A 22708-nucleotide genomic window follows, 5' to 3' on the forward strand; every position below is an offset into this window, starting at 1 on the left:
CACCTTGGGCCAACTCTTTTTTGGAAGCATGGAGAACTCCAAGCAGCACACCCCAAAGGCAATGCCAGCACTTCCTTCCAGCCAGGAGACCCTGGGAGTCCGCATTTCCTGTTGGTGTCCTCTGCCCTAGGCAGTCACCACTCATGGGAAGTTTCCAGGTACCCTCACTAATGGACTGTGAGTGTGCTGTTAATGGGTCTCCATCTCTCTGCTCATCTTGCATTGGTTTCCTCTGGAATGTTCCAACACCCTGTATCACCCTGGCTGGAAATCTGAACATTCCAGGGTGAGAGGCTTCGTGTGACTCAGCCTCCATGTGATCTCCCAATGAAAGACCCTGAGACCTGAATTCTGGCCCAGGTCTACACACTTCTGACAGGGTGAAAGCCCCTCTCTGAGCCTTCATTTCCTCATAGGCCAATTTGAGGTGAGGAGAAGGTGAACCAATTTTGGAAAAACAGACTTTTAGAATTGCAGTGATATTAGGACCTTTGTGTCTCCTGCAAATGGTTTGCTCCCTGCTGGCCAATGCCTGCCATCCCATCATTAAATGGAAAAGAAATACTTTAAGTTGCTAACACGCATGTGTCCTTAGTGTCATTAAAGATCTAAGTAGATTTTCAATAGAAGCAAACTAATGGTAAATTACACAATGCCAGTTCCCTTTGGGGGATAGAGGAAGCCCTGGTGAGGATTGGGAAGGAAAGAAACACAAATAGAAGATGCCACTCCTCACATTTCTTAGGATATGACTTTCAGAGATTGTGACATAGGAAATAGATGTTAGAGGGGGAAAAAAACGGTCAAATTCAAATAATCCACCCTTGATTTTCTAAGTAGGGACACCACAACTTCAGCATTTTATCAAGTTCCTAAAATCAAGAGCAGTGTCTGGTATCTCATCTTCATAGCTCATGACTTTGGAAAGCTACTCAACTTCTCCAGTCTCAGTTTCCTCAACAGTTAAATGGGATGACAGTAGGGTTGTGAGGAATACGTGAGACTATACCTAGTATGCTTGGCAATTGTAAGCATGCAACAAATGTTAGAATAATAATAATAATAGTACCACGCAGGTTTGCCAACAACTCTTTCCCCCAGAACTACAGCTAAACCATACTTCTAACAAACACTCTATACTCTTCTGTAAGATTTTTCAAAAATGGAGGTAATATAAAGTAGTTCTAATTTTTCACAGCCCCGGTTGCCCAGACCTACTGTGGTAAAGATGGAAACCCATCAGTCACAATCCTGCCTCCTCTGGTGGGAGAGTGGGTTTACTGTAGGGGTCATTCAAAGGAATGGATGCTCAAACTCTCAAAGAGAAATGGCATAGAGGTGTGATCAGGCAGCAAAAGGGACTGAAGAAAACGCAGCCAAGTGTGTTCTCAGAGACCTTTCATAGGAGAAGACTACACCTGCCTAAGTCTGGGTCTCACTTAGAAGCTGAAAGAGGGAGAGGACACAAGAGAGCAGGACATGGGGTCCAGAGCCTGCCTCTGGGTGGTTGCCAGGGACAGTGCTGGGGGCCAGCTTCCATTACTGAGTTGTGCTGGCCCTGAGAACATTAGTCTTTGTCAAAAGAATGCATTGGCAACTCAAACCCCACAGGGCTTCAGCATTGTGGATCTGTCTGTCTGCATTTCACTCTGGGCTTCATCCTCTGGTGAAGGTGATTCTCCGGTCACACGGCAGCCAGAGCAGCAATGGCAGCAACACGCAGCCTCACCCTTTCATGCCAAGAGCTTTGTGTGGTTTTGGCCAGAGCCCTGTGCTGGGGACAGTGACAGATACACAGAATCAAAGCAGCTGGGCCTGCCCACAGGGATTTGCCTGCAGAAGAACCAAGAGCATGTGAAGCAATGAGAATGAAGTGCTGTCTTCCTTGAGCTCTGCCATTCCCACCTAAATACACATTACTGACAGTAGCTCAGCTTCCTTAACATGGCCATTGAAAACTCACTACTCCTGGAGTTCCTCCTTCAGTGTTTCACCTCCAGGTAGAAATGCAGTCTTCCCTGGAAAGGAAAAGTGCACTCCCAGAACTAGAGGGAAGCTGACTTACATAGACTGAAGTCCCTGCCCCTGGTTCCTAATTAGTTTGTCTTCATGTAAATGAAGACTCCAAATCTTTACAGATTGATTGGTCCAAAGGCACTATCATGCTTAGTCAGAATGGAGTCATTCTGATTGGTCAGTGAAGAAGCTGATGAAATATAGCCATGCAGCTTTAATTGGATAGGGAGAGTCTCAATCCTATTGGTTGAAATAATATTGCAGGAACACCTTTATAACGGCTGTCTCAGATGATAGGAACACAGTTCAGGTAGACAACTCAGTGCAGAGGCAGACAGCTCTGCACTGAAGCGCAGTTTGTGTGAGAGGCCCCTGTATAGAAATGGCTGCTAGGCTCCGTTTTTTAAATTTGAGCCCAGTTAGCCTTTGGAAACCCTTCTTAGTAGGTATCTAAAGAAGAGTATGTTCCTAGTAGTTGTTAAAATCTAAATTGTTAAACCTAAGTCTGGGTACAAATTACACAGACTGCACTAGGTTACCCATCTTAGCTTACTTTCTTTTGATAAGATATGGTTTATCTCAATTAATATTTCTCATTATTTGACGGTTATTTCTTATAATGTTTAGGTTTCTTTTTTGTTATTGTTACTATTGTTTCATGGTATAGTGCTATAACACAAATGAATCAAGGGTTCTAAAGCAATTCCATGTGAAATTAAAGTAGTAATGAAACCAATGGCATAGGGTATACTCAAAAAAACATAATAGAAACAGAGTACATCTTAGAATAACAATAATAGTTAACTGTAAGCACAGCCTCAATGGCAATTCAGACTGATAATTTATAAATTCCGTGGCTGGTAAATCTGAAAATTCACTCATTTCTAATACAACGTCAAAAATAAAAACATGAATAGGAATTATGGCAACTTGTATCTTAAAATTGAATTTAATTTGAATGATTCAGTGGATTATCAGTTAAGAAACTATTAAATCACTTGCAGGTAACTCCACTAATTTTTTTTTTACAAGTGTAGTCATGTTTTTCAAGAAAAAAAAAAAACTAATTCTGTCACTAAAGGTGAAGAAGAGATTTTAAGTTATGCTTTAGTAACAAAGCAGTTCACACTATTTCTAAGATTCTGAGGAATAAAAGACTTGAAAATGAGGATAAATGTTGGCTTAGAATAAAAACACATGCTTTTATTTTAATTTAGCAATAAATTTATTTACCAGATGATAATAAAATCAATATGTAAAAGAAATTACTACTGAGTGTGACAGCATATATTTTCATTTGTGATTTGTCTAAACCAGTGGTTCTCAACTAAGGTCAATTTTCCATGCCTGTCCACCTCTGGTGACATTGGCAATATCTGGAAATATGTGTAGAAAATCCAGGATGCTACAAACATCCTACAAAAGCACAAACAGTCCTTACAACAAAGAGTTATCTGGCCCCAAAATGTCAGTAGAGCTTAAATTGAAAACTCTGGTCTAAACCACTAATACGCAGAATATGGATTATCTGTATGAATAGACTGAAAGAGAGAGGGGAGAGATGGAAATGAACTTGAAGACTTGGTCTGTCTTCTCTTGAAAATTCATGCTGTAGAAGAAGAGATGCTGTTGTTAAGATGATAGTACTTTGTGATTCATGATGCTCACAAAGTCCTGGGCCTCCACACAGAGGACAACCAGATGTGTGCAACCATCCCACGTACACCTGCTTGATTAACAGAGACTAGGCCAACAAATTCCCTCCGTCGTGATTCAGTGTTGAAGTAAATTGTGAGAACTGAGAATATGGTCAATTTGTGGTCACTGGAAGTTCATCTTATAAGCTCATCTCATGAGGAAATGAGTCCAAGTTCAAGATTCTTCTTTTGCGCCTGCAGAATACAATACCAGGGGGGAAGCACTTTCTTGGGGTTTTGAAAGGAGTATGTAAATTACAAGAGAGGCCATTCTCAGGACCTCGAGTAGCTTATAAAGGTGGTGCATCTCACTGATATGTTAAGGATGAATTTTCAAGGCAAAAGCTGCATTCCTGCTCAGAGCAAATAGACTTCAGAAGTGAGCCTGCCAGAGTTCCAAGTGGTGAGCATCAGGGGTGCTCTTTGTTGTTGGATTTCCGAATCCATTGACAGCTCTTTTATCCCCCACCACCCCAGGCTTTGGAGTTAACCTTGTAGGCAGTAGACATGTGGCCTTCTACTCTCATTTTAGGTGAGAATGTTTCCATTCTCAATGGGAAAGAAAAGGAGAGCCTCCTGCAGAGGGTGCCCAGACAGCTAAGTTCCTCATAGAGTCCTGCACACTCCTGGGGTCAGGGGAGTGGCTGCATTCTTAAAGGTGGCAGGCAGAGGACCAAGAGCCATAGACCTGAGATCAGAGGGATAAGATACCAAAACATGTGCAGTAGGCACTGCAAGACTTGTAGCCAGTGAGGATGAAGATGCAGGATTGGTACCAGTGCAGACAGCAACATCTCTCAGACCGATTCTTCTCTCCCCTGCCCCCTGTTCATCTTAGATATTGGGCAACTGGACTCAAATACTTATTTGGAAAAACAAGAAAGGTAAGAGAACCCTAGATTTGAATTTAAGGAGAAGAAAGAAAGAAAAAAAAATGTGAGAAAATATCTGCAGTGGGACTGAGTGTATTCTGAATATTCTGAATTAGCAAAGTTGTTTTTTACTCTTGGGTAGAATTGAACTCAGGATCTAAAATCCAATGATGCTACTGGAGTTAATACAATGATTATAATAAACAGAGCCCCTTTCTTACAATGCTGAGTACAAAGTTTGAAAATCTGCATCCCACTGCACCCCAGAAGGTGTAGATTTCTATCAACAAAAGTTAGAATAATGCTTGTTGACCAGTGTCAACAATTAGAAACTCACAGCTGGGACAGCTGCTCTTGCCTGGCTTTCCCCCTGAGGACCACACAATCACTTGCTGGGTGACTGTGCCAGGAGGGGTCTGGCCCAGAGAGCACGGAGAAAAAATATCTGTCATAGGGCATTTCCTTGGAGCAGATACTTGGGCACTGGGAGCTTCATAGAATTTTATTTACAGAAACCAGGGTGCTGGCCAGGAACTGGCAAAAAGGAGATGGTTATGAGAAGTTAGAGTTTCAAGGAGCCTGTGGATTCTCCCAGTAGAAGAAAATGAACAGTTTCAAAGTGCTGTCTTGGAATTTCCATATAGATGCCAATCCCCAGAAGGCAGCAGGTTGTCAAGTGGCATCCCTGGCCTAGTCCCTCCTCTCTTGCTGAGTGGGAAAGGGTGTAAGCACATAATCACAATGACTTACAAAGCATCCTTTAAAGCTTACTCCAAAATTAACCACACGTCCACATAAAACAGCAGAATACAAAGCTCATCAGATATCAGGGCTGAGAAGTGCTTCCAAAATTATCCAGTCTGGCGACTCCATTCTGTGACCCAGAGACCCAGAGACTACATGCCTGATCTTTGTGACCACGTCAGGTATCGGGAATAAAATTGGAAATAGAACTCTGGCCCTCAAATTCCTAGGGCAGACTGCTTTTATCCGTTGCTAACATTTTTAAAAGCAAAACCAAAAAACGCTGAGTTGTTTTTGTGGAGGATTGGTTTGTTTTGTTTAGTTTTTCTGACTGACTTGCTCCAGGATGACAATGGGACACAGCGAGGAAATAGAGCACAACAGTGTGGCCCAGGAGGTGGGAAGGGGCAAGGGGGTCCCAAGTGCCAAGATGAGCAATGGCCCTGAATAAGAAAGAGAGTTGGTCTCAATAGTCCTGAGCTGTGGTTTCCAAATGTGTTGATCACCTATTGCTAAAATGTCTTAGCATTAAATTGTAGCTATGTTCTATTATATTTGTATATTATAAATACAAACATGTGCACCAAATATAGAAAATTTTAAAAGATATTTTAAAAAATAATTTTAATAGAAGTTGACTTAGTCAGTATAGGCTAATCACTATAACAAACCACAAAAAAATCCCCCCAAATTCAGTGGCTTGATACACTAGTTTATTTCTTGCTCATGTCAGAAGCTAGTGTGGGTTGTGGATGGGGTTCTGCTCCCTGCATTCGTTGGAGGGTTTAGGATCCTTCCATCTTATGACTATTCCCTCCTCCAGGGCCTTGGGGTCTTCCTCATTCAACCAGCAGACAGAAAAGGAGAGGAGATCTTGATGACTGCTCAGGAGAGGGGTGGGGACAGGGGCAGTGAGGAACACACCTGGAAAGGCAGCATCACAGCATCTGGGCTGTCTGGATTCCACTAGTCCAAATGCAGTCATGTGGCCTCAGCAAGGGAGGCTGGGAAATGCAGTCCAGCTTGTGCCTGAGAGGAAAAGGCAATGGGTTGGTGATCACCTATCATAGCGGTCGGCAAACTGAGGCTCGCAAGCCCACATGCTGCTCTTTCGCCCCTTGAGTGATTTCTACAAAATACTTTGTGTGGGCGCGCATGTACAGTGCGACTGAAGGAGTACCCTAATTAAGGTAATAACAATGTACCTACCTATATAGTTTAAGTTTAAAAAATTAGGCTCTTCAAAAGAAATTTCAATCATTAAACTGTTGATATTTGGCTCTGTTTACTAATGAGTTTGCTGACCACTGACCTAGCAGACTCTGAGACAGTCTCCCTCCTTGTTCCCAAGGAGTTACTGAGCCCCCTGAGAGGTACATGATCCTGCCCTTAGGAAACCATTGGTCTGGAAAACTCATCCTGTTGCCTCCGCCATTTTCCTCTCCCACAGAACAGGACTCCCTGATGAGAGCCAGTTTTGGGGTAACATAGGAAGATGTCAATAATTGCTAATATTACTGAGCATTTCCCCTGTGTCCAGCACTAACTAAGCAATTTACTTGTATTGACTCATGTAGTTCAACAAGCAACCAAAAGGGGTTGATGCTACTTATTATCCCCATTTTTCGTATGAGGAAACCAAATCTCAGAGACATGAGGTAACCTGTCCCACATTACACAGTGGCAGATTGAGACTGAACCTCAGACACTAGCTCCAAAGGCTATGCTGTCAGCCAGGGGGAAACTGGGAGATTAGCTCCCAGCTCCTGCCAGGTATCCCTTCAGGTAGAGAGAAGGCCTGAGAGGAGCCAGGCTGGGCTGGGTGGCATGGGTGTGCATTGAGTGGAGGCAGCCAGGCCCAGGGTACCTGGGAGCAGGATAAAGAGCAGGTGGGCCTGCAGAGGTGGGCTGTTGGAGCCCCACAGTGAGCAGAGTCAAGGGTTCAGAGAACCTACACGGTCCCCGGTTGTGTTGGTGCCTCTCCTTGGTTGATCTTGGCATGAAAACTGGGAATAAGTTGGCCCCATGGGATGGTCTCTTAAGGTGGAGGGTGCGGCAACTCCTCCAGACTCCAGCAATGGGGTGAGGTGAGCTCTGGGTCTCACCTGCCCCTGAGAGCCCACCTGGCTGGCCTTACTCTGAACTTGAATAGGTGCTTTCCCAGGAGGAAGCCCGCATGGTGGCTCCAGCGTCCCATCACCATCATCACTATGCTCTCTGAGCCAAGCGCCAACAGGCCTGGGTCCGACCTGGGCTTGATCATGGCTGAGCAACAGATGGTCATACTGTGTGGCCGAGAGTTGCTTCTGACTGCAGGACACAGGCCATTCACCTCGTGGCTCTGTGCCTCTTTTCCCTCCAGTAAAATGGGCTAAAAGTGATGGCTCCAGCTTCCAAAGAAATTCCTCAGTAGCTCTGTGTCTCTTCACCTCATACTTCTTATTCAGAGTGAGTGGCTGGCTCTTCCTCTAAAGATATGTGGTCCTAATGTTCCCCGAGGGACCCAGTTATTCTAGGTCTGTCTGCATGGAAGAGAGGCCCCTCTCTGCCAATGCCAGCGTGCCAGGAATGTCACAGAGGCCGCTGGTCCATCAGCAGTCCCCTTTCTTGGGGGGAGCTGTCACTCTACTGCTAACAGAAGCCTCTGTCACCAGGAGCCTCCGCCTTGTTCAGTGACCCTCCTGGACCACAACGCCGGCTTCAGGAAACAGGGAGGACTGTGGCTTCTGTTTGCATTTTTGATTGTTTTAATTATCCCGCTTATCAGCCCCCACAGTGCACCATTGGTTTTAACCAGTTGGAATTGGATGTGCTCTGAATGGGCAGGGAGTATTAGGTCCTGCAGTTCACTCAGAACCCTCAGTCTACCTACTGCTGTCCCAAGCTCTGCCCCCACACAGTCCCTTTAGCCCCAACAGCAGTGCCCGGGGAGCCCACTCCCTAGCCCCACTGTAGGGATGATGCATGTGAGTCACTTGGTCAAGTTCACAGAATCAGTCTGTAGCTGAGGATTCAAACTTCGGAGTCACTTTTCTCCAAATCTCAGCCATTGTCACTTCACCCAGCCTCATCAGTGAGAAAGTAACATGAGCCAGATGTATTAGTAGAAAGAAAAGAAAGAGAGGAAGTGAGGAGACACAGTCAGGGGAGATTTGACTCTCCAGTCCCTACATTGTATGACTAATATGGCAGACTCTTATCTATTTGATTTCTTCAGACTTGCAAACTGTTTTCCAGTCTATAATTTATTCATTCATTGTTTCAATAATAATTTATTGAGAAATTATCATGTATGAAAATCTTATAAACCTTATACTTTAAGGATATGTGGAATTATTATTAATTGTCAAGCCTAGTTGGAGGTGCAAAAGATATAGAAGACATCACTTCTGCCCTTAAAGAGCTTATAACTTGTAAAACATATTTCCCCTAAGTTTCTTAGACCAAGGCTCTAGCATCTTCTATTAACAGAGGGAAGGTCTGGAATGCAGCTGAAGTATTTCTGGCAGGGTTTCCTAGTGCCTGTGCCTTTCCAGCAATGCCTGATCCTACTGACTCATTTCAATTTGGGATTCACTATGATCACTGGATCCTTTTTTTCTGTCTTCTATTCCTCTTGGAGTCCATTCTGACCACTTGAAGATTATTTTTATTCCATATTCACAGTGTCTACCTCCCTAATCTTGAGATGACTTGGCAGCTTATTAACAAATAGTGACCTGATACATAGATTCATGCACATTGAAAGGAAATTAATTAGAAGGTGACTGGTGGGGTGGGACTGCACTAGCCAAGCTGGACACGCCCTGGAGCCAACCTCCCATAGTTTTCCCTGGTAACCCACTCTCTGACATCCCCCAAGGGGTCCCAGAGTGCAAGAAAGCACTCTGCAAAATTGCTGTCCAACAGGGTGTGGAACGCAAATGGAAGTATGCAGTAAACCAGATTTGGGGCAGACAGTGCCCCAGCAACAACATAACCCATGGCCAAAGGTGGAATCGTGTTACCCCACAAGGAATCAGGCTCCCTCCTCTCTGGTTCTAGGGTGTGTCACTTGAGAACCGCCGCTGCCAAGTCACTGCAGCTTGGCAGCCCCTTCATTGAGTGTCTGCCACCGGGTTGTCAGTGTGCATCATAGTGATCAGTCAGATGGTAGGAGGAACACTTAGCATATTAGCCATATATATATATATATATATAATGAGTGGCCAGATTATTAAGACTACCCCATCAGTACTTCATTGGGCCACCTTTTGCCTTCAATGCTGTGGCAATTCTTCTTGGCATTGACTCCACGAGATGTGAAAGGTGATGCGAGGAATCTGGCACCATGCCTGATGAATAGCACTGTCCAGTTCTGTTAGATTTTGATGGTTGTGGAGCCAGCTGCCTGATGGTTCTTTTAACTTTGTCCCACAGATGCTCAATTGGATTGAGATCTGATGATTGTGGGGGCCACTTAAGCAAGGTAAAGTCTCCCTCATGTTCTTGAAACCACTCCTGCACAATACAAGCACCATGGCATGGCACATTGTCTTGGAAGAAGCCATCTGCATTGGGATATACTATCAACATGATAGGATGAACTTGATTAGCAACGATACTTAGGTATGTTGTGCTATTCAGATGCTGTTCCATACAAATTAAAGAGTCCAAAATCATGCCAGGAAAATATGCCCCAAACCATAGCACTGCCCCCAACAGCTTGAAGGGTTGTACTCATGCCTGTGGGATGCATGCTTTCATGATGTTTCCTCAAAATTCTCACTCTGCTATCTGCATGATGCAACTGGAAACATGATTCATTGGACCACATTACTTTTTTTCTCTAATGCTCGACTGTCCAATCCTTATGTTCCTGTGCTAATTGGAGACATTTTGTCTTGGTAACTGCAGACAGCAAAGGTGTTCAAACAGACCTTCAGCTTCCATAGTATACAGTTAATTTGCCTACAAGCATCAAGTGGTCATAATAATCTGGCCACTCACTGTATATACTGTATATCTACAATAATAGAAGACTAAGATGCAAATTGACTGTACCTTCATGACACCCACCAGCCAATCAGAAGTGAGTATGCAAATTAATCCAACAAAGCTGTTAGGTTAATTTGCATATGCAGGCACCAAGCGGCCGGGGGTGGGGCAGGATAATTGTGCCATTGCCATTGCAACAATGCAGGTGTTTTGCACCGCCCCCAGCTGCTCCTGGCCTCTGGGCAGCATGGGAAGACAGAAAGGCAACTCTGGCCAGAGCAAAGGCAGTGCAGGCAGCCAGAGGAAGAAAGGCCCATTCTTGCATGAATCTTCATGCATCAGACCTCTAGTAGATAGATAGATAGATAGATAGATAGATAGATAGATAGATAAATAGATAGATAGGTTCTATTTCATGCAATTTGTCCCTGCGGAACCTGGCATTTGTAGGACTAACTATAGTATTCTTCCATTCAGAAGCTCATGACTTGCTACTAATAATCCTTCCTCAAGGAGTTCCCTGGGGAAGGGAAGGCAGGGAAGGATCCAGAAGTCAGTTAAACTGGCCTGGTGGCTCTGCCTCGGAGCTCCGAGCCCTTTCTCCAGCACAGGCCCAGGAAACACAGCCTCCAGGCACAGTGGCTGATGAACTGGTCCATGCTGGGGCAGCCAGCGAAATGGCTTGAGATGGAAACACAGTCAAAGTATAAAATGATTATATTTAGGGGCTGCCACTCACCTGAGAACATGGGTAACCCTCAGTGGATAGAGCTATACAGAGGCTGGCCCAACTCCTCTCCATGAGGAGAGGCCCCAAGAAGAGGAGGGAGAACTAGACCTCACTCTCCAAATTGGAGAGTCGCCACCACTGAGGTGCAGCCCAGAGGGGTGCCCAGCTGGCAAGACCCCCATCTTCTTCCATGTCCTCCCCCCTCTGATCTCCTTCCCACCCAGAGCAATATCTGGACCTCTTAGCTGTCTTTGCCAGCACTAGGCACTTGGTAGAAAAATCAGTAAACTCCATCATGAAGGCCCAGAGAAAATAAAAGATGAAAACAAATCAGGGAAGGAGGTGGGTAGAAATACAGATTTCCTGAAATTAGAACCTCTAGCCTTGCCCATTAGTCACCCAAATAAGCAAGAGTACATCAACCACATAACATACAAAGGAGGGAGGTGGCAGTCTCCCAGCTCCTGCTGTTTCCCCCTGGGAGGGACCCATGCAGGGAGAAGGGACTGGCAGGCCCAGAGCTCAGGGATCCATCTGCCATCCTTTGTTTGGTCCCTGTTGGCTCCCTGCTTCCTTCCTCCAGGCTGGGCCTTGTCACCCAGAGCGGATGTGCAGGGGCTGGACCGGCCTGGCAGGGGCAGAAGCACACCCTTCCCAGGAACTAGGCCTTGCTGTGCTGCATTTTCTCTGCCTCTTCCCCTCCCTAATCTCTCCCTCCCTCTCGCCCTCTCTCTCTCCCTCCATCTCCCCCTCTTTCCCTCTCTCCTTCTCTCTCTCTCTCTTCTAAGGAGGTGAAATTTAAATTTGTGGAGTGTAGTTAACAAATTCCAGATGCCAGAAGAAATCTTGGCCCAGACTCAGCAGTTCTGCCAGGGCCTCTCCCCAATGCCTTGCCAGAAAGGCCTAGGAAAGCCGGCAGCCTGGCGCCACCTGTCGGAAGCAGCACAGAGCTCAGCGGAGAGGAGGAGGATTTCAGGGTAGGGCTGGAGGCAGGGGTCAGTTCACAAGTCCTGGGTGGAAGAATTTGGTTTATCTGATGAAAAGTCCTTGGGCAAAATATGACATAAATCAGAACGCCCGGTCCTTAGAAACAAACCGAAAAGGGGACTAGAGATTTACAGAGCTTTTGGACACTCCTGCCTCATTCTGCTCCTTGGTTACGTTCTGTTTCATGTTTTCTAAAACTCCAGTCTGGAGCCCAGCTGGGTTGTTTTGAACGTCAAATCGTTTGAAGAGTGGGGATTTTTGGGTCCAATCTTGAGTTAAATAAAATTAGCCAAGAGGAGACTGCGCAACTTAACTAGTAAGCCTGTGCTTGATGAAGTGTAATAGGCAGAGGAGGGGGGGAGTTTGAAGTGAGTGAAGCAAGGGGGAGTAAATGGGCCTGTGATTGTGGGGAAACGCCGCCAAGGAGACTTTCAAGGGCAGCCTGCATTCCACTCACACTGGAGGAAACTTCTTCAAGGTGAACTATGGCAGCTGTGCCAGGAGTGGACACAAAGTCCATCGGTAGTAGGGATAGGGAGGGGCTGGGAGGGCTGTGGGAGGAAGGGAGCACATGAATGAAGTCCCAGCACCAGGGAGTCAGGCACATCCTGCGGCTAGGGGGGCAGCTCAGAAACCTAAGTAACAACTTTCAGGGGAAAAGCTCCTGAGAGCAGAGTGCAGCTCCAGCTGCCTCTATGTCATCGCACCTGGTCCCTTCCCCAGCACAGCAGGCCAGGTCATGGACCCGTACATCCCAAAGCCCTGTGTCCTCCTCCCCAATCTGCCCAGGGCCCAGGGCCCAGGCAGGGCTGGTGTGAGGCCTCCTGTACAAGGCTTTTTAGTTGTGCATTTGCAACTGGGAAAGGACCGCTTAACATTGGGTTTTGGAGCCCTTTCTTCCTTATGTCCCATGGAAGAGACAGTGGTGAAGGACCTCTCCAGATAAAGCAGTCCTGAGCACGGCCTTTCTTTCCTCTTCTCGATGCTCAGAAGCTTCACCACTGTCCTCTCCATTGCCCCTCCCAGCAATACTTTGTGACTCTGAGAAAATAATTGACGTACAATATCTAAATATGTAAAAATTGGGCAATCCAGTATCTTTTAAAATATAAATATTTTATTGATTTTTTTATACAGAGAGGAAGGGAGAGGGATAGAGAGGCAGAAACATCTATTAGAGAGAATCATTGATCAGCTGCTTCTTGCACACCTATTGGGGATGTGCCCGCAACCAAGGTACATGCCCTTGACCGGAACCCTTCAGTCCACAGACAAACTCTCTATCCACTGAGCCAAACTGGTTTTGGCAATCTGATATCTTTAAAGCTTCACATGAGAGTTAGATTATAGAAATGCAAAGAAGACTCTGAGGGTGGAGATTATGGTTTCATTGGCAGCTTTCAGAGCAGCGGGTCTCAAACTACAGCATCAGGGCCCTAGGCCACGGCTAAGACACCCACCACAGAGCCCCCTTCTCAGAGCTGCTGATTCACTGGGACTGAAGGGGATATTGAATCCACATTTCTGGAAACTTCCAGCTGCTGCTGGTCTTGGAATCCCACTGTGAAAGCCACTGACCTAACAATGCTTGTTGGAAGAGTCAGGGAAGACCAACCACTAAGGCCTTCTCTGTTCTCCTTGGTTTGTGGGTTGTTATGGTGAAGGGGCCAGGCCAGGAAAAGACTGGGGAAGGCATGTGGGGCAGAGATGAGTCTCAATTGTAACATTTTTGCCAAAAATTTTTTAAGTCAGATTATATACTGCCTGGACAGTCTCCCTCAGAAAGCTAGGAATCATGAAGTCTGAAGGCCTTTTAAAATCAGGCTTTGTCTATCTCCCTGGAACCCCACAGGACATTCCCTGACATTTCCCACCCAACCTTGAAATGCTGAGGGGTTCAAGAAAAGGAGATTACTTTGTCCCATGTAGTGATACCCAGCCCCTGACTGGGAAGTAATTTGTGCTGCCACAGTCTGACAATATTGGGAGTGTTTCCTCTGCTATGCATATTGATTATTGGTTAAATAGTATATTTATAAATATATATTAAGATATATATTTTAATAGCCCATAAAAGGTCATAGAGGTATTTTTATTCATGTAATATACTTCAGATTTGTAAATACTGGTGACACTCCCTGCTTACCAACTCCGAAAGTATTCATTGTGTGTTAAGCAGACCAATCCCATATCATGAACAAACTTAGTTGTACCAAAAAAGGTGCCTGGATTAGAGGGAGACACTGAATCGAGAGGGAGACACACTGTCCACTCCCTGCTTGAGTGGCTTGCAGAAGAGGAAATCACGTGGGCAGTGTGAGCCTCAGGCCAACGCCTCCCTTTCCTGGATTCTCATTTCTTCTGCAAAGTGAGGATGCTAACTCAGGATCCCAGGAGCCTTTGGGCCCTGACTACTGTGAACAGTAGCTCTCTGTTCTCTCCTGGGCCACTGCTGTCCCCAGTCCTTGTGCTATGCTAGGAACGTGCCCTCTCATCAGAATTGAGTTAGGGGGTGTTGGATGGCCAGAAAGGCTGAGGACAGCTCCTAGGAAACCAAGGCAGACTTCAGACTGAACGGCCAGACTCAAATGGCAGGGAGCTCACACAATGTTCCATTGTGGAGTTTAAAAAACACACATTTTTAAGAGCCTGGGCTTACTAAGTCAGCGATTTGAAACATTCTCAGGAAACTAAAAATATCTCGAGAGTGGACTGATTTCTCAACAAGGCTTTAAAAAACTTTCTATGCGGAAACAATTGGGTATTTCTTCTTTAAAACAGTATGCATTTTCTTTATTTAGACTTTCACTAGTGGAAACAAGTATCGAGGGGGTCAGGCTTAGAGGAGGGCCTAGACATCATGGGCCGAAGGGCCCTGAGATTCTACCCAGAGATGAAGGTTTATAACTTTAAACCTCTCAAACAATGGACATTTTCAAAGCAAAGAGATAAATGCTTTCCCTTTTCCTCCTGCTAATCGTGGAGGGGAGCATGCCCGCTGTGGTTTTCTCCATGCAGGACAGTCCCAGAGGGAGGCCAGAGACCCAGGCTCTGTCCCTAACCAGAAAACTACAGCATCAAGAAGGCGCCTGCAGCCAAAAAACGTTTGGCTCAGTGGTAGAGCGTTGGTCTGCGCACTGAAAGGTCCCAGGTTCGATTCCGGTCAGGGGCATGTACTTTGGTTGCAGGCACATCCCCAGTAGGGGGTGTGCAGGAGGCAGCTTGTTGGTGTTTCTCTCTCATCAACGTTTCTAGCTCTCTCTCTCCCTTCCTCTCTGTGAAAAATCAATAAAAATATTTTTTAAAAAAAATAAATAAAGAAAGAAGGCACCTGCACAGCTGAGAGAAACACCCTATTGCTTTCTGTGGGTGCAGCCACTCAGCTGAGGTTGCTGACCGAGGCTCAGAGGTTGGACCTAAAGTGAAACTGAAGAGTCTTCGCTCAGGTTTTTTCCACCCACCTTATCTTAGCTAGCGAGGCTGCCACACTAGAATACCATAGGCTGGGTGGCTCAAATAATATAAATTACTATTTTCTCATAGTTCTGGAGACTGGAAGTCTAAGATCAGGTGCCAGTATGGTCAGTTGCTGGTGAGGGCTTTCTTCCTGGCTGGCAGATGGTCACATCCTTTCAGTGTTCTCCTATGGCAAGAGGTGGGGGGAAGGGGAGGGAGTGGCCCTTCTTTATAAGGGCACTAATCCCTTCTTTATAAGGGCACTAATCCCTTCATAAAGGCCCCACCCACATGCTCTCATATAAACCTAGCACCAAACTTTTGTGTTAGGGTTTAGGGCTTCAATGTATGCATTTCAGGAGGACACAGTTCGGTCTATAGCACATCCATTCAGCATCCATCTACTGAGCACCTATTATGTACCAGACAAGTGCTGGGTGGCAGGGATATGGATACGAATAAGACATAGATCCTGACCTTAAGGAGCTCCCAGTCAGAAGGGGCCTGAGGGCAGACAAATTCCTGCAGTTCAGTGCAGAAGTTACAGTAATGGAGGCAGGGAGAGCAGGGGAGGCAGAGAGAGAGCCTGGAGCACCCCAGAGGCTTCCTGGGAGAGGCAGCCTCTAAGCTGAGTCCTTCTTTCTCTCTTTTTTTTATTTTTGCTTTTCCAAATTATAAATTATGTAATTGTGGTCAGTATAACATGTAAAAAGAGAGAAAGGTTTATTTGTGAAAAGTATTCATCTTCCCCACTCTGCCTACAGCCCCACCTCCCTAATCCAATTAAGGTTACCAGTCTGGTATGCATCTTTGCTCAGCTTTTTCTGTGCCCTTTAAAGAGATAGGCACATATATGGAAGTATCTTTCTATGTTTTTAAACTTTGTAAGAAAAACTAAGTGATTCTGTGCACATCACTCTGCACCTGGCTTTCCTCATTTAACTCTGCATATCGTCATCCCCTGGCAACGAAACGCCTGGAATCGCCCTGCTCTCTTTAACTGGTTGCACCTAGGGTAGCTTTGCCCACTCCAGCTTATCTTCACCATCAGTATCAAAGGATCAAAGCACGTTCTTTCTTAATTCTTTTTCATTTAATTTTATTTTAGTTAGCAATCTCACTCTTCTTGGACCAACACAGTGATCAAAATCTTGACAAAGTAGCAACAGCTCCCTATAAACTTTAGGGTGTTGGAGAGGATTGTCCCAAGTCTGCCTGCATGACCGACTCAAGAGTGCACACAATCCTTGATTCCCACTGTTCACTTGTCAGCTCTGTACACTAACGAGATGGTCTTCATGCCCCAGCTGAGACCTGGGAAACACACCTGAGCTTCTGGATGGATGGCAGATGGCAGGTCACCAACCAGAGGCTGCACGGGTTCTCAGCAGCCCTTCCCCATGATGTACGGCAGTGCAGGGCGCCCAGCGACCAGAGGTGTCCGAGGCCCCGTGGCTGGTGCGGTGGGGTGTGCAGAAGCCAGGGTGCAAGTTCTGCCAAGCTGCCAACTGCACGTGCTGAAGCTGCCACTGGCCACAGTAAACAATACACTAGTTTGTTTCCCCTGGAAGTCATGATGGACCAGATACAATCTGCGATGGCTGGGCTGGGACTTCTTAAGCTCCCCCAGCTAGTGCTGGATCTCCATCTCCCCTGCAGTGTCCCTTCAGCCTGGCCCAAGGCCACATAGCCAGGAAGTGGTGAGCTTGAACCCAGGCTGCCTGTTCTTGGCCAGCTCACTAAATGAACCCATGCCAATCCTCACTGTGCCGGCATGAATGTTGGAGTGATTGATGGTGATGATCCTGGCAGTCGGGAGACCCTTAGCCATAGGCATGGTTGGCTCTGAGAGTATGAAAGTCTGGGGGAAATGCTGCAGGCTGAGGGGGGCGTTGAGGACACCCTGACAGTTCTGCTATTGCTGTTCACATTGGATAATCATTGAACTGATTGACTTAGAGCATGACTGACTTGTCCCAGATGATGGGCAGAGCCAGTAAACCCCAGATGGTCAGAGTCCAAGCCCCAAGTCTGCCACCAGCACTCTATTCAGGGGGACAGAGGCATCTCCTCCAGCAGCAGCCGTGGGTGGCTTTCACAGCAGACAGAACTCCGTGTTCACGAGACCTGCATCTGTGCCATACACATTGACAAGGTAACTGACAAGTAAGAAGGGACACTTTAAAGGAACTGTATGTTCCTAAAGAATGATATAATTATCCTTGAAAAACAAATCTTGAGATTCTGTAACATGCACCATAAACACATTGCCTCTTCTCAGCTTAGTCCCAGACACTGAATGCTTGTCATAACGGTGGATAGGTCTAAGGATTTCCGTACTTGCTTCAAGAATCGTATGCCCTGTCTATCATTTATTACTCTCAAGGAGAGTATACACAAAGCTGAACTATATGTAATATAAAGAGCATGAAGGAAAGAGAAAATGGAATTAGGGCTCAAATTCCAGCTGGAGAGAAAGAGATGAGCTGACATCATGGAGAGGGGAGTGCCAGCAACTTCAGGTCAAACTGTGAGGTCTGCATCTGAAGGACTGGCGTCAAAGGTGAGATTCATCTAACAGGCCTGCAACCCTGTGGTGTGGGAAGGTTTGTGCGGTGTGATGGCTCCCACCATAGGACAAAGGCAGGAGCGGGTCCCCATGATGAGCTGGCTTGGGTGGATGGAACTACAGATGGGAACAGAGGCTTCAGTGGACACTGTTGTGCTCCAGGCCCCAGGTCCCTCTCGTGAGCAGGTGCACCGCTCCCAGCTACAGTGGCTTTCCTCCCAGAGTGAGGGTGCCCCTCTGTCCCAGGGCCTCGTGGCTGCAGTCTGCCTGGATAAGCTAGAAGCGGTGGGCATTGCCAGGGTGGGGTGGCCCTTAGCCAGTGATTGATGGGAAGGGCAGAGGAAAGCCCAGTGCCTGCTCCCACAGACAAACTCATAACCTGGCTTAGCCTCCACTCCACAGCCTACACTTTCACTGTCTGTGCTCCGCCTCCCTGCTCTGCTGGGTGTCTCCTCTGGGCCCAGATCACCCATGTCGCTCTGGGAAACATGACTGTGACGAGCTCCTACAGGAAGGGGCAGCACCAGCACCCCGGGAACCTGCTGCCCCAGGAGCAGTACCCCCACTCCCCGAAGCCCTGTGCCCTTTGCAAGGCCCAGACATGAGCAAGGAGACCTGGGCTGCAGGAGATGTGACTTCTAAGCTGAGATGTCACAGTCATTCGATTCAGAGCACAGTGAGGATTGAGTGTTTTTTGCTTGGTTTTGTTTGGGGAGAACCAGAAGTAGAAAGGCCAGTGACAGAAGACAAGTCTCTGAACACCTCCCCAGGAGTTTGGCCCATAATTATCCTGAAGCCCAGCTCCCATCATGAGCCTCACACTGTCCGCAGAGTGGATGTGGATGTGAGCACTGCCCCAGGCCAGGGCACCGCAGCAGGGCCCGCATAGAAGCAGCACAGGGAAGGAGTCCTGGTGTTGGGCTGGAGGGGAATCTAAGGGGCTTGATGACCAGTGAGAGCTGAGTGGAACGGTTAGCATATGTATCTGCTCGGGCTGCCATAACAAAGAGCCACACCCTGGTGGCTCATACAACAGGTATGTGTCTCCTCACAGTTCTGGAGAGCCTGAGAGCCACGTGTGAGCAGCAGTGGTTTTTCCCGAGGCCTCTCTCTCCTTGGCTTGTAGAGGCTACCTTCTCACTGTTCTCACAGGATCTTCCCACTGCTGTGCCTGACTCCCATTCTCCTCTCCCAAATGACCCCATTTTGCATCACTGGCTTTTTAAAGGCCCGTCTCCAAGTGCACTCACATTCTGAGGTGCTGGGGCTTCAGCATGAGTGTTGGAAGGACACAAAGTAGTTCCTAACAGTTAGCAATAGGACGGTGAGTTTGGCTCCAGGAAGGCTGAGTTTGAGGTGACGGCCAGACCTCTCAACTCCGCATGAATATCCAACAGGCCTCCCTGGAGGTTGAGCACAGAATTCAGGCAGGAAGCCCTTGTTGCCAAGATTAGAAGGGCCTGCTTGCGGCCTGACTCAGCAGCACTCAGGGAACGTGCTATCTGGGGAAGCACCCAGATGCCAACATCTCACTCAGGTGTGTAAGTCCAGGAACCCAAGTTGGCTGTCCACCCAGTGCTGACCAAGCCCAGGAGTCAGATCATGCCCAGCAAACTAAAAGGAGGCCCCATGTAAATGAGAGTGCCTACTTAATAACTTGCCCACGGAAATGTCTGGAAGGACAATGAGTGCCAGTCATTTCCATGAAACACTCTGTTCCTGCTGACTAATTGGCTTTCTGTTCCCTGTCCCATCATGACGGTTTCTGTAGTCCAGAAACCATATCCTACTTGATTTCACATCCATTCCTAAATGTATCTTATTAATAACTGCACCCACCCAGTCATCTAACATAGTGCCTTGCATGAAGCAGGTGACCAATAAAGCCGTGCGATAGTCATACAGGTGAGACAGGGACTGGCCTCTCCCAGGTGTACAGGAGAACAGCTAAGAAAATCAGCTGCAATCAGACTTCCCAGATCGGAATCCTGACTCTGCAACGCTGAGTGACCCTGGGCAAAATCAACCACTTCGTGTCTGTTTCCACATCTTAACAAATTGAGGTGATACTTAAAGTGCCTTCTTCTTCAAGTTATGAATATTAAATGAGTTAATATATGTAAAGGGCTTAGAGTTATGAATATTAAATGAACTAATATATGTAAAGTGCATGGCACACAATAAACATTGCATAAGTGCTGGTAGTTTTAATATCCATTATGTACTTGACCTTTTACCTAGTGCGTCTCATTAAATTTCCAAATCATTTGAGGTGGGCATTGCCATCCCTTCCTTAAAGAGGAAGAAGCCAGATTTGAGGAAGGTAAGCAGTGTGCCCCTCAGCTGGTGAGCAAGCTCCAAGCTGCCTCATGCTTATTTTCTTGCTGCTGCAGCAGTTAGGCTCAAGATAACCTTCAGTCAAGAAGAACACGCCCAGTTACTCGTACAGGACTCCACAGGCAGGAAGAGTCAGAAGTGGGACCAGTACAGCATCAGGCTCTACCCAAAACTAAGGGGTTCAGAGATGGGATCATGTCTCAACTCCTACCCTAGGTAATTGCAACCCTGCGAACTGCTTCAACAGCACATTCAAACTCAAGAGGTTTTCCATTTACATCACCCATTAGCACTCAGTACCCCGAATGGTGACCAGCCAAACCATCAGCACGCAGGCCGTGTCCACATAGCTCCTCCGTCTGGAAAGCCAATGACAGCTGAGCTCCCAGCAGCTGGTTGAACACATAGACTGTAACCAGGTTGTTACTGTGCTTTAGAGAATCCTAAGCATTCCTCCAGCCCCAGGATGGCAAATAGTGACACACTGTCAGGAGTAATTGTAATTAATTAGAAATGGTGGTCTAGAACCACAGCTGAGACTGAGGTCAGTGGAAAAGAGCTCCATAGTTGACTAGTGATGTCTGTCAAAGACACAGGAGGGGAACAGCACACAATATGCATGTCTGCAACCCTCTTCCAAGCCAAACTGCTCTGTGTTCACGCAGGTATTGAGGAAGCAACTGGTATCCACTTGGTTTGTTACAGGGGGGAGGGGGAGAGGCATGAAAACATGGAAAGACATGGTCCTGCCTTCAAGAAAAGGCACAGAGGTGAGATATCAAATAAAAATACCAATAATGTGTAGGAAAAATTGCTCTCTTTCAAACCTTATGTACTCTAATTTTTTAATGGAGCTTTTAGTTTTCTCAATATGCTTCAAAAATAGTTGGAGTCACCTGCCTCTTATAGAAGCAATGAAACCTAAACTATAAAAAGTGTTTATAATTGGGCCTGGATGGCATTTGATTAATCCCTTGTGCACTGCAGGAATATCTCCATCTTTAGCAACACTCTTGTCCAGTCCCTTGGTCTGCAATCTGGAACCACTAACTCCTAACCACTCACCTGCCTACATACCTGATTCCCCTAACTGCCTATCTGCTCTCCCCTCCTGACCTGATCCCCCTCCTGACCTGATCCCCCTAACTGCCTATCTGCTCTCCCCTCTTGACATGATCCCCCTAACTGTCTAACTGCTCTCCCCTCCTGGCCTTATTCACCACACTGCCTATCTGCTCCCCCTCCTGGCCTGATTCCCCAAACTGCCTACCTGCCACCTTCTCCCTTCTGCCTTCTCCTGTTACTTAGCCTTCTCATCTTCTCCCTTCTCCCGTGGAGTTGCCTTCTCTCTTCTGTCTTCTCTCACAACACAGGCCTTCTCACCTCCCTTCTCACAGGTGCTGACCTTCTCCCTTCTCCAGAGGTGCCACTTTCTCCCTTCTGCCTTCTTCTATGGCCTGCTGAGCAGTAGGTGGTTATTGTGATGGCATCATGACTAATTTGCATATTACCCTATTATAAATATAGATGTACTAGAGGCCCAGTGCATTAATTCATGCACAGGTGGGGTCCCTCGGGGTGGCCTGCAGATATCAGGCCCCAGCTCACCCCCAGCCTCGCAGCCCCACCTGGCACCCCACGTGACCTAGTGCTGCCCCCTCATCTGTTCCACCATCCCATCACGGTTCTGCTCTCATCAGGGCCCATTGGGGCCAACAGTGTTTCCACTGCTGCCCTCTGCCAGTGCCACCTTGCTGATGCCTGCCATGTTCCATGCCGCCCCCTGGTGGTCAATATATGTCATAGTGAATGGTTGAACTTCCAGTCTCCTGGTCAAACTCACAGTCAAATGACCACCTGAGGGGACAATTTGTAGATATAGATATAGATATAGATATAGATATAGATATAGATATAGATATAGATATAGATATAGATATAGATATAGGTATAGGTATAGGTATAGGTATAGGTATAGGTATAGGTATAGATATAGATATAGATATAGATATAGATATAGATATAGATATAGATATAGATATAGATATAGATATAGATATAGATATAGATATATACTAGAGGCCCGGTGCATGAAATTTTGCATGGGGTGGTGTCCCTCAGCCCAGCCTGCACCCTCTTCAATCTGGGGAATAAATGTCTGACCGCCTGAGGAATGTCTGACTGCCCATTTAGGCCTGATCCCACCAGAATCAGGCCTAAATAGGCAGTTGGACATCCCCCTCACAATCCAGGACTGCTGGCTCCAAACTGCCTTTGCCTGATTGCCCCTAAGTGCTTCTGCCTACCAGCCTGACCACCCCCA

The 22708-nt window shown here is 46.7% G+C and overlaps 1 protein-coding gene across 1 annotated transcript in view; it reads right to left on the reverse strand.

The window, feature by feature from the left end:
- Positions 1–22708, reverse strand: part of CDRT4 (CMT1A duplicated region transcript 4) — a 92669-nt gene that overhangs the window by 54930 nt on the left and 15031 nt on the right. Inside the window, exon 2 of the mRNA XM_084861451.1 lies at positions 6254–6358. Within this exon, the coding sequence (XP_084717577.1) occupies positions 6254–6314 (61 nt within the window). The 5' untranslated portion in view covers positions 6315–6358. The remainder of the gene's footprint in view (positions 1–6253; positions 6359–22708) is intronic.

The sequence above is a fragment of the Pipistrellus hanaki genome, assembly GCF_964339955.1.
Source record: "Pipistrellus hanaki genome assembly, chromosome: 16".
In the NCBI taxonomy this organism is placed as follows: domain Eukaryota; kingdom Metazoa; phylum Chordata; class Mammalia; order Chiroptera; family Vespertilionidae; genus Pipistrellus; species Pipistrellus hanaki.